Source organism: Thermobia domestica, chromosome 1 (assembly GCF_964235325.1).
Source record: "Thermobia domestica chromosome 1, izTheDome1.hap1.1, whole genome shotgun sequence".
Taxonomy (NCBI): domain Eukaryota; kingdom Metazoa; phylum Arthropoda; class Insecta; order Zygentoma; family Lepismatidae; genus Thermobia; species Thermobia domestica.
This window is the reverse complement of record NC_137454.1, coordinates 389584081-389597187: the sequence shown is the minus strand read 5'-3', so window position 1 is coordinate 389597187 and position 13107 is coordinate 389584081. Positions and strand designations below refer to the sequence as shown.

General features: G+C 36.3%; 1 protein-coding gene across 2 annotated transcripts in view; it reads left to right on the top strand.

Moving 5' to 3' along the window:
• The window catches only part of PolQ (DNA polymerase theta), a 176809-nt gene that overhangs the window by 117046 nt on the left and 46656 nt on the right, over window positions 1-13107 (top strand). For both annotated transcript variants that reach the window (XM_081732418.1, XM_081732413.1), the window contains exons 23-25: window positions 3797-4100; window positions 7691-7842; window positions 12435-12579. In XM_081732418.1, the coding sequence (XP_081588544.1) occupies window positions 3797-4100; window positions 7691-7842; window positions 12435-12579 (601 nt within the window). The remainder of the gene's footprint in view (window positions 1-3796; window positions 4101-7690; window positions 7843-12434; window positions 12580-13107) is intronic.

Genomic DNA, 13107 nt, shown 5'->3' with positions numbered 1-13107 from the left:
AAAAGGAAATTTGTTCGTTTGCATTTGAACAAAATTCTTAGGATTACAAAAAGAAAAAATAATTTTTCCGAATTCCGGAATTTTCTGAATTCCGGAATTTTTCCGGATTCCGGAATTTTTCCGAAATCCGGATTTTTTCTGAATTCCGGAATTTTTCCGAACTCCGGATTTTTTCTGAATTCCGGAATTTTTCCGAACTCCGGATTTTTTCTGAATTCCGGAATTTTTCCGAATTCCGGAATTTTTCCGAAATCCGGATTTTTCTGAATTCCGGAATTTTTCCGAAATCCGGAATTTTTTTGAATTCCGGAATTTTTCCGAATTCCGGAATTTTCCGATTTTACTTTCCGGATTCCGGAAAGTAAAACTTCCGGAATTGGCCATCCCTAACTGAGACTGATTTTATTGTGACGAAACAGTGACTCTAATCCATAAACCAATATGTGCGTTTGATTGTGACTAAACAGTGACTGTAATCCATAAACCAATATGTGCGTTTGATTGTGACTAAACAGTGACTGTAATCCATAAACCAATATGTGCGTTTGATTGTGACGAAACAGTGACTATAATCCATAAACCAATATGTGCGTTTGATTGTAACGAAACAGTGTCTCTAATCCATAAACCAATATGTGGTGCGTTTGATTGTGACGAAACAGTGACTCTAATCCATAAACCAATATGTGCGTTTGATTGTGACGAAAAAGTGACTGTAATCCATAAACCAATATGTGCGTTTGATTGTGACGAAACAGTGACTGTAATATGTAAACCAATAGTGCGTTTGAAACAGTAATCCCTTCTCTACAATCGGACAATACTGCTTTGTCGCAGCGAAGCGTGACGGGAAATACGACGCAGTCGCTCAGAGGCCCTCGTCACGCCAGCAGGATGCATCAGAGAGTGAATATCAAATTCTGTGTTAAACGGAATAAAAGTGGCACAGAGACTATTGATTTTATGCCGAGAATGTATGGCGATACGTGTATGTCTCTTGCACAGATCTTTAGATGGTGTGAATGTTTTAAACGTGGTGTGGAATCGATTGAAGCTGAATCTCGGCCAGGTCGTCCAATGTCTGTTCGTCACGGAGAACTCAAGTCAATGAACGTGTGCAAGAAGATTGTTCCGTGAGTGAGACTGATGACAGATGAGTTTGGTGTTAACTGGGAGACAATTTGTAAGATCTTAGTGAAATACTTGAGCAAGAAGATCTCATCGCGGTTTGTGCTACACTCATTGTTTGAGGAATAAAAGCAAAAGCATATTGCTTACGCCTTTAACATCATGGCAACGGCCCATAGAAATAAAATTCCTTCTTTCCAGTGTTGCAAAAGACGAATGTTGGTGTTACCGTTATGGTCCAGCTACTAAACGTCACAGTGCCGAATGAAAGTCCCCAGAATCTCCAAAAAACAAGAAATTCTGACTTCAGAAGTCAAAAGTGAAGACAATGCTCCTGTGTTTCTACGACAGTAAGGATAGCATTCATCATAAATTTGTATCAGAAGGTCACACAGTGAATTCCCAGTTTTATTTAAGTGTTTTTTTGGGGCGTTTTGTGAAGAGAATTCGTTATTTTCGACTTGAATACTCAGCCCCAAGCAGCTGGTTCCTTATCCATGACAATGCACCCGCGCACCAGCCAGTACTTGTTCAAGAATATTAGGCCGAAAAAATAAGTATATGTGTGTGGTGCAGCACTCACCCTTTATTCTCCAGATATGTCCCCCTGTGACTATTTTCTGTTTCCTAAGCTGAAGTTACTATTATAAGGACGATTTGACAATGTTGAAGACATCCAAGCAGCTGTGACAACGATATTACATAACATACCACAAACTAAGTCGCAGAAGTCGTTCTGCTTCTTACGTCATCGTGCCACTCGCTGTATTGACGCAGAAGGAATATACTTTGAGTAATAAACAGATATTATTACATTATCTGTATTTTGATCACAATAAAATCAGTTTCATTACTTAATTGTTGAACGGTGTATGTGCTCAGTACGACCTTTATCCATTAGAACACATATAAACGTGAGAAAAAACACGGCAAACTAATGAATACCGTTTGTTCGCAAATATTTCAGGTGTTCCTCAAGGTGTGCAAAATCTATCATAAATACGGTTTTTGTTAAATTTAAATATACCTTGTATCCATTACTTTCTCGTTTTTTTATCAGATTCTTCTCGATATTTCAACTTTCTCAAGGGCCTTGAACGCGAGCACTTCACATACATCTGGTCGGACACCGCTAATTTGGCGTTTTAATCTTTTTTTTTTTCCTGGAAAAGAAAAGACACTCCGAGTATTCCGAGAAAACCACTTAGATATTAAAACATATTCGGCTGGTATTGTCACTCCACTATCTGAGAAAACGCTATCCTACCCCACTGGTTTTAGAATGTAAATATCATGAAGCACTTCATAATTAGATAAAATCAGTTTTGAGATAGTCAATGCTAATCAGCGAGCCTCCAGCGGCATCAACGATGTTCAGTGCTATATAGTCATTATGTCGTAGAAATTTACAGTCAGTCTATCATGATTTATATTATTATTTTATTATTGATAGAAGTCAAATAATTTTGTCATTATGTGGTGCACGATCAGCAAAATGTCCCTTTGAGTAATAAAAAAAAAAAAAAGATATCTATTGGCCTATCCTATTAAAATGTATCCTACAGCATCTTAATAATTGTATTGTTTTTTTATCATTATTATTTTATTTTATTACTAAAGCAGAATAGCCGGTGTTGCGGATTGTCGAGTTACAGAATACGAGTGTCAAAATACGACTTTTCCTTTAGAATTTCAATATGAAATAGTAATATGATATCCCATTTTCCAAGCTTTGTGATAATGAGAAATGCCTCAAACTGTGTGACGTTTGATGTCTAACAGGTCAGCTGTATCTTTGTTGCAATAGCACTGTTTTCAACAGCTTACCGTATAAATCAATTCAATGGGATATAATTTAACATACTAGTGAAGGACCTGTCGAATCTTTGCTGCTAGATTGCTTAGATTCTCACCTTGCTACTCAACATTTTGAGATTCAAATCATTTCAATGTTCTCTGACTTTTTCTTCGGTGGCATCTAAAACGTGCTAAACTGGACATATTGTTAATTGGACAAAACATGTATTAAAAAAAAAAAAAAAAAAAACTTTATTTCTTCCTTTCTTTTGAGTTTAATGTCCCATAATTGTGCCCTGAGACTGAGGGAGAATGGGAGAACCCCGAGAAAACTTACGCGATGTTTGTCCACCACAAAGCCCACCTGGCGCGAGTTTGTATCGAACCAGGGATCCTACGCATCAGAGGGAAGCTTTTTACTACTGCCCATTTCAAAGATGTTTGAAGAGTGAGTTGTTGATTATTATTATTATTATTATTGTTATTATTATTATTATTATTATTATTATTATTATTATTATTATTATTATTATTATTATTATTATAGTTCCACAGAAAGAGATAAACCTTAACAATGCACCCAGTTTAGCAAGTTTTAGACATCACTGAAAAAAGTCAAAGAATGCTAAAATGATTTGAGTGAGTCAGAAATATTCGAAATACAAGGTAAGGACTGACATATCTAATTTTCAATTTAAACCAAAGAAAAAGGTCAAAGGTTAAGAAACCTTAAGTACCTAGGTATAATCTGTTTGTTTACACATTTTTTCAAAATATACAACTCTATATTATTGTTGCATCATTATTACGCAAAGATCACAAGATCTTTCGGATTAACACGCTATATATATATTTTCTATTTCTATTTCAGGTTGTGTTTCCTCTAGCAAAAGTGCTTCGTGAGAAATCGACTGCTCGTATCTATGGAACCTACTACACTTATACATCGACTGGCAGAATTACAATGCATGAACCCAATCTTCAAAATGTTCCCAGAGACTTCGATGTTGACGTGTCGGATATATTAATCTCGTCTGATAGCAATTCTCCATCTACGCTGCACAGAAAATCCAAGAAAGGGATCCCAGATGCCATGAAGCATTTACAATCGTACATTAAAGGTGCTCAGGATACTGTGTGTATTAGCATGAGATTGGCTTTTACACCTTGTTCTGGTGAGTGTATTCATTTAGATTATTGTCAACTATGGTCTTTTTTTTTTTTTTTTTTCTTATTGCTTACACGCACAATATAATAGAGATACCGTTGCGCTGAACAAAATGATATATCGCAGTTTAAAAGCACATGCGTAGTTTACGAGAAAATTGGGGAAAACTGTTTTTTCTTTGTAAACCAAAAAATTGATGCTATACAAGAACCACGCCAATTATTAAGGTTAAACTCATTTTGAGGTGGTATTATTATTATTATTATTATTATTATTATTATTATTATTATTATTATTATTATTATTATTATTATTATTATTAAGTATTCTGCCTTTTGGTGGTACTAATGAGGTGTATCTTTTTAGTTTGGGCCTAGAAATGTTTCTTCCACGTTTCTCGATCTTTAGTTTCCTCTTTTAACTCCCAATATTTTCTTCTGTTTTTCAAATCATCGATCAGTTGTGTTCTTCTTCTTGTTATTCCTCGCTTCCCTTCCATCTTTCCTTCTATAACAGTATGAAGAAGACAATTTCTTCCCAAGATGTGTCCAATTCAATTGGTCTTCCTACGAAGGATGTTGGCTAAAAGCATGCTATTCTCTCCTATCCGTTTTAAAACATCTTCGTTTGTTACTCTCTGTCCATTTTATCTTCTTCCTCCTCCTCCAACACCACATTTCGAAGCTCTCTAAATATTTCTTCTCTAACTTCCGTAATGTCAAGTTTCTGAACCATACACTCCAATACTCCGTATATATCACTTGACCAACTTGACCAATCAATTTCTTTATTATGTCGCTAGCAAATTGACAATATAGTGTATAGTTACCGAAATAAACCCCAAAATGATCATTAACTCTATCCATCACGACTCTGGAACTCACTAAAGAAATAATAAACACTTCTGACCAGAGTATATACACTTGTTTATTAAAAACTAAATATGGAGAGAAGAACAGAAGAAATAGATACTGAAGAGGAGAAAAAGAAGGAGGACATAGAGAAGTTCCACAGTTTACTAGAGCAGAATGGGTACAACAGACAGAAGTTAAGGAAGAACAGAATTGAAGAGGAAAGAAGGAAAGGAAGGAGAAAGGAGAGGAAGGAAGAGGAGGAGAACAAATGGCACGGGATAGAGAGCATCGGGGAGAAGACAGAAGTACTAAAGAACTTACTTAGAAGAGGTGGTGTGAAGACGTACAGAAAAGGAGGAAGAAGAATTTTGAAAGTGATTAGGAAAGCGAAAAGTAGAACGAAGGAAATATGTGAGAAAGATGAAGGTGTAGTGTATAAAGTGACGTGTAAGGATTGTGATATGATATACATAGGGGAAACAGGGAAAAAAACTTAGGGAGAGAATTAAACAACATAGGGATGATGTGAGACTTAAGGGAGAAAATAATGCCATATATAAACATGTTAAACAAACGGGGCATGATATAGATTGGGAAGGTGTAAAGGGGCTAGAAAGGGAGAATAGACCAATGATAAGGAAATGGAAGGAAGCACGAAGGATAAAGAAAGAGAAAAGTGACAAATTAATGAACTCGACAAGTGGACTGTTAATACATGATCTAAGGGATAAATTATTGGAACAAATTGAAGTGAAAAAACAAGATTGAACATATTTATATGTAATTTATATTCATATATTTAATATTATATATAGTTTAATATTGTATATAGTTATATAGAGTTTTATATATTTTATAGTTTATTTTTATGTCTATATATATATATATATATATATATATATATATATATATATATATTGCTGTATTTATAATCAGTTGTATGTAGTATAGTTTGTTATTTATTTCTAATAGGCATCAGAGGTAGATTAAGAGAAAGTTTTAAGGCAATTGGTCAAGTATAAACAACAGGTGTGTCTGGAAAAGATAAACACAGGTGGGAGGGTAATTAAGTCAGGGCAGGTGGCCGAAAGATGACGCCCGGAGAAGTACGACCCAGGTGGCGTCCCATGCACACAAGGACTTTCACTTTTAGTATAAATACCTACGCTCTAAGATATCTCTTTCAGTTAGTGTCTGATGAAGACAACGTTACGTTGTCGAAACTGTTACACTGGAATTTAGTTTTTAATAAACAAGTGTATATACTCTGGTCAGAAGTGTTTATTATATCATTAACTCGTAGCATTCTCTCACTTTTGAAATTGATGCTCTTTACTTAGACCATATGGGTTGTACCACAACCCAGCTGTTGTGTTTGGACAATCCAGTCTTCATATTAATGAAAAAGAAGAAACAACCGCACTTTTTACACACCCATCATATTATAAGGGTCAAAGGGTGTTCTGAATATAAATACTGGATTGTCCTAGCACAACAGCTTAGGTTGCGGTAGAAGCCATGTGATGTAAGTAAAGAGCACCAACTTCGAGAGGGAGAGAGTGTATGGCAACTCTGGGAAGCGGACTGCGTTGCATAGTGGTTAACGCATCGGCACGGTAGTCGAAGATCGCGGTCCAGTAATCCACTTTTTCATTCTTCGTGTATCAGTGAATTCGCACCTACAGATAATTTGATGTATTAAAAATCCGGTTATTTCTCCCTTTCATTAATATATAAATATTATTTGTGTTTTGAAGCAACGTCTGATTTTCTGAAGTTTATAAACTGTAGCTTTAGGTTGTACGAGAACTGTACGGGAAATACCAGTCGTTTTAGCCCATCGCCGCAGTGGGCGGGGCTAGAGTAATGATCTTGGTGTCAGAACGCAGTACGCATTCAGCTGGGTAGCGTGAGAACTGTGACGCTCTTACTGTGCTTTCTGTGACGTGTTACAATGTGCACTGCAATAGAAAATCTTGAGAGGTGTGTTCTGTGATTAGGTTTCTGTTGAAAAAAAAAAAAAAAACTCAATTGAAATCTATTGCCAACTATGTGAAATGTACGGACATGAAATAACGAGTGAAGGCCGGGTGAGAACAATGGTACACACGGCCAAGTGCACCCGAGAATTCTTGGATAGTTTTGGATAGGAGATGTTCGATCACCCACCATACAGTCCGTATTTGGCGCTGAGCAACTATAAAAACGAATCTCTGCCGCGATTCGTTTGCATCAATCGCGACAGAGATTCGTGAGTTAAGCTCTGCCACCTCTTCCCAGCAATGAAGACATGGCTCGCTACACAAAGCTTTGATACTGACGCCGAACTGCATGCCAGTGTAAGCCAGTGGTTGAAATTACAGGCGGTAGATTTCTACCGGGACGGTATTGAAAAGCTTGTGCCACGGTATGATAAGTGCCTTAATTTGCATTGGGATTATGTGGGAAAATAGCTTAAGTGTGTACCTTTCAAATGTATATAATACAATTTGGTGTGTTCACTCTGTTACTTTTATATTTCGAAACGTCTGCTACTTTCTAGACAGCCCCCGCACTTTCATAGTAAGCTGATAAAGGCAATAATATATTGCCGAAACTGTAAAACATATTAATAATAATAAATGTCGCTTTGGCTAGATTTTATTTTTATTTAAGTCAGAGTTATGTTTATAATTTCGTTCTACTTATTTTTGTACCTTAAAGTGTATTGCCAGTTCTGTTCATACATAATTTTTCGTTTCAGGAAATCTGTTCTTAGCTGCAGACTACTCACAGTTGGAACTGAGAATTCTAGCTCATTTGTCTCAAGACCCTAAACTTTGTGCAAATTTAAACAGTGGCGGAGACGTGTTCTGTAATATAGCAGCGGCTTGGAAGGGCATTAGTGAGAAAGAAGTAAGAAGCATCCCTCAGCTCTATTTTCCTTTAAACAATAGCATATTCTGTTTTTTTATTTCCAGATTGTTTTATCATACTTCTGAAATAACATTCTAATGGAAAACCGTCATTTGCCTTATTCATATACAATACATGCTACGGAAGTGAAATGAAAAATTCGTATATTCACCATGATGAAGTTACATTACACAAGTGATAAAATTTAACATATAATGGGTGTCCAATAAAGAACACAACTTTCGATATGTCCTCCATTTCTGTTGTAATAAGTTGTCAGCATTGAGCGTTACACGACTTTCGTCTATTGTCGTTGTGCTTAGTAGTAGCCAGCGCCGAATAGCGCTTAATCGTAATCTGTTTTCTGTACGGGTAGAAATTTACAACACTCAGCACATTTGTGATAAGTTTTCACTATGATAACATGTTGTTTCGTTGTGAAGCGCTCCATTCCTACCTGTACAGTAAACAGATTACGATCGTGCGCTATTGTGCTCTCCGCAACTACTAACCACAAAGACAACAGATGAAAATCGTGTAACGTTCAGTATTGCCAACTTACTAAAACAAAAGGGCCGCGTTGATTCAGTGGTAGAGCATTCACGTCTGTTGCATATCGGGTCCTTGGTTCGATCCCAGCTCACGTCAAGTAGGCTTTGTATAGTGGCAGGGCTCATAGCGAGTCACTTTTTTTTTTTTTTAACTAAAAGTTACTTTTTTTCAAGTTGGTCACTAATAGTTACTTTTTTACAAATTTGTCACCAAAAGTTACTTTTTTGGGGGGTAAAGTGACTTTTTCGTGTGATTTATGTTTTGCATTGACAGTTTTCTAAGAAGAATATTATAAAAATAAATGGAAAAAAGGCAGAAACTTGTTACTCATTACTCTTCTGAAAGGTTCAGTACTTGCTGCCACATGTGGAATAATCAGCTTTTTTTCTCATTTCAGCATTTATTCTTTCTAAAGCACAGTGGATGGTTGGTAAATGCTTAAGAGTCTTCATCCCGGCGAAATTAAAATACCGCTAATTTTACAGTAATTATGTGATATCTTCAAATAGATAAAAGATAATCGAAATGTGGAACAAGAGCGCCCTAGACAATATTATTTTACATGAGAAACCGTTATCACGACTCACTTTATCTGATTTCGATTTCGAGCCATTTTGAAAATCGGCATTTATTTTCGCGTTTGTAAACAGCTGAAAACGGAAAGCCACTAGGTGACTTGTGATAACGGTACCTCGCGCAAAATAATATTGTCTATGGCGCTCTTGTTCCATATTTCAGTTATCTTTTATCTATTTGAAGATATCACATAATTACTGTAAAATTAACGGTATTTTAATTTCGCCGGGATGAGGCCTCTTAAGCTCTCAAGGTGGGGTTGAGAACCCTTCTGTGTCTATTCTTCTATCATAATAGTCTTTTAGTTTTCTCTCGTAATAGTTAACGCTCCGCCTAACGTTGTGTGTGTGTGTTTGTGTGGCTCATTATGTTCGTCTTGTGTTATGTTTCTTGTATGTTCTTCGTAAGAGTGAGTTATGAATTTAAATATTTCATGGCTTTGAAAACTCTCAATGCTAATTTAAATATAATGTCTGGGATGAAGAAATTCGGAAATAGGTCAGAACTGGTTCCACTTATTCAGAAGCTTCTTACATCTGCTAAGTCTGCTTACCGTAACTACAAAGCATACTTAGAAAACATAAGAAAGGAGGAAGCTCAAAAAGAAAGTAAAGAAGAAAAGATGAAACAAAACAACAAACAAAGAGAGAGGTGATGGAGAAATTGACAAAGGAAAAAAGGGGCATAATGAGATTTTGGTCACTTTTTCGTTTACTTTTGGTCACTTTTCAACTATTTACTAGAGACCAGAACACTATGAGTCCTGTAGTGGACAAACACCCTGTCCGTGGGTCTTGGGGTTCTCCGGTTTCCTCCTACTTTCTTTATTATACCATTTCATTTTCATCATCATCATCATGTCCTTCACCCTAGGCGCCATAAACATAGGGCGTAAAACTTAAAGATTTAATTTCATTTTTTACTAGAACAGAAATGGGGGCATTTTAAAAGTTGCATTCTTTATGGGATACTCTTTATAAGCAATGATCTTTTGTGTGTATTTAATGGACGTGCAAAAACCGAGCAAAATGAAAGAAAAATTTATGTGGAGTTTTCATCCGTTACTTGAACAGAAAAGGAATGAGACCAATGGAGACCCATAAGGACTTGATGGTCACATTGGAGATACATGATTCAATCAAAAGTAGATAGCAGAATTTAAATGTAGTGATGAGAAGCTGAAAAATGACTACGCACTGCAATAAGCGAAAAAACTGAAGAAAAAAAAAATCACATTACGTGGACGATCGAAACAATACCAGGGACCGTGAGGGTGTTTAACATAGTGAGGTTCTGAGCGTGAGTCACAAGGTCGTTGTCTGTTAACAAGTGGGACTTGCAAAGCAAAAACAAAATGTGACGTTCCTTAAACAGTATCCTGGTGGTTTCTATGCTCGGTTTGTAACTGTGGATAAAATTTAGGTTCACCATTTTCATCCTCTGTACAAACAACAATCCAAGCAGTGGAAATACCTCTTCTTCTTCACTGCCAAAATAACGAAAGCATTTCCATATACAAGTAGGGTCTATTGTGCACATTTTTTTAGACGGAAAAGGAATCTTGCTGAGTTAGAAAGAGTCAGAATGATACAGGAAACTATTATGCTTGTCTTGTAAGTAAACAGAATCGTGTCATACGAAAAGAAGGGGAAGGGGGAGTACTATGTCTGTTTCCTCCCCATGTCAGATATAGTCATGACCAAAGTACACAAGTGAGGCTTCCAACTCATTCTCCGCCCACCTATTTCACCAATACTGACGTTTTCAAATTATTCGCTATTCCCTCAGCTCAAAAGCCATCTTGCTAAAAGTTTATTAGTTATAGTTGGCACACGCAGGAGAAAATGCTCCATTCAACAGGGATAAGAAAAACTGCAGAGGCGTTGTGCAAAGTGTGTGAAAATTCAAGGGAACTGTGTGAAAAAAAGCTCCTTTGCATCACCCGACTCCCGCTCCTCAATGGTGAGGCTAGAACTTTTCATTCAATCCTCGTAGGAAATCATGGTTTCGTCACTAATGCAACAAAATAACAAAGATATTAATATTTTTTTTTTTTTATCTTCCTTTCTGAATATGGAATTTTGGTCATTTGTTATGTCTTTATGTCTTCCAAAATGCGAGTTCCTGAATTAGAAAGACAGACATAATAAAATAATGCTCTGGAGTGACGGAGTTAGAAATACGAAACTAACAGAAACGTTGTTGGTAATGAGTTATTAGGAAAAAGAAAACTCACAGTGACTCTATTAGTTTTATAACAAGGAATTATTTGCAAACCTTTGATAATATTGTTTATTATTCCAGCATACTTTATAGCCAGTATGACAACAAAGCGATTAGTTTACTTTAAAAAGTTTGACTAATGCCTCTTAAATGAAACTTAATTACAGTATGTTGGTTTGGAAATTGTATTTTAGAACATTGCTTATTCTTATTTGAGTCGTATTTTTAGGATAATTTTGAACTTAATAAATTTGTATATTTTAACATTCTGACAAGTCTTAATCTACTCGGTTGACAAATGTATTATCATTTATTATTATTATTATTTTACTTTTAATCTATTGTACCAGGATATATATTGATATTCTACAAAGTGCTGTATCTTTGCTCAATAGCTGTTCGCAGCACTCAATGGATGCTGCTATTACGAAAGTCGTCCAAAAATTAAATACATCGCGCACAGCATCGACCTCCCGCCATTGCGATCGCGTGCGCGGCAATTAGCTTCTCCCTTTACCTCAGTGAGAGCTGAGCCTCAATGCTATGCGGTCACGCTATTTGCTTTTTCATCGATTCAAAATGCCAGCGCCAATCGAAAATCTCGCCAAACGTGAAGTACGGAGTTCATGCCAAGAGGAGCGACAATAATCTCAGAAACCTATTCTGAAACTCTCTAACATCGACGTGCCATCCAAAAGGAGAGACGTGGAATACTGTCGACAAAAGTGTTGTTGATCCATGACAATGTCCAGCCTCATACATCAGCACGAACACAACAGAAACTTCAAGGTCTAAAGTGGGAAATTGTGGTCATCCTGCTTACAGCCCTGACTTGGCACCAAGTGATTTTCATTTATTCCCGAAACTTAAGAAATTTGGGGTGGAAAACAGTCCGCAAACGTTGAGGAACTCAAGCATGCAGTAACAGCCTGGCTCAAATCTTTGGCAGCAGATGAGTATAACATCCATTGAAAAATTGGACCCACGTTATAACAAGTGTCTTGACAACTATGGCGATTACATAGAAAAGTAGAGTAAGGTCCTGTGACTTTCTAAATAAAGTTTTGTGCTGATGTCTTTTGTTTTCATTTAACCATGCTGAAACGTTCTTTACTTTCTGAATGACCCTGGTATTATTGTTATTTCTTAAGTAACCATTTTCAGTTCTCAATCTTGTTTCATGTGTTTTATTTTACGACTGTTCTCGTGTACACTTGGTTAATGAACGGATATTTTGACAGGTAACGAAGACTCTGAGGCAACAAGCTAAGCATATATGTTATGGCATGATCTATGGGATGGGACCAAAATCTTTAGCAGAAGAGCTTGAGGTCGAAGAAGAAGAAGCAGTTACGTTTATGGATAGTTTCAAAAGTACTTATCCTGGTAAGTTTAAAACAAAGTGCAATGGTTGTTCACTGAGAAACTAAGGCTTCCACTTGTGGCGTTATGCATTATAGAAACAAGCGTTTTTTGCTACGAGATTTCATCATATTACCCGTCAACAACGTCAATAGAATAATCGTTGTAATTTTTAAGCCTCAAAAGAAACGTGTGCTTTTCTTTTCTTTTTTTATTTATTATTTTTTTTATTTACAGTATTTATAAACATTATTACGTGACTGTTAGGATAGGGTTGCCATATTTTAAAAACCCAAACAGAAAATGCAGGTGGTTTACAGGCGCCTGTGAAACATGCATGAACAGGCATATTTTTACAGGCACCTGTACATGCGTCTGAAAATGGAACACTTTTAAATGCATGAGACAAGTATCGATTTTTTTCACGATCATTGCATGTTCATTTCACGGAAACAGGTAGTTTTCATGTTGATAGGGTTGCAACCTTGCAACGTGAAAAATGCGTGTAAACAACATGTAGAGAGTGGAAAGACATGTACGTAACCGACATAT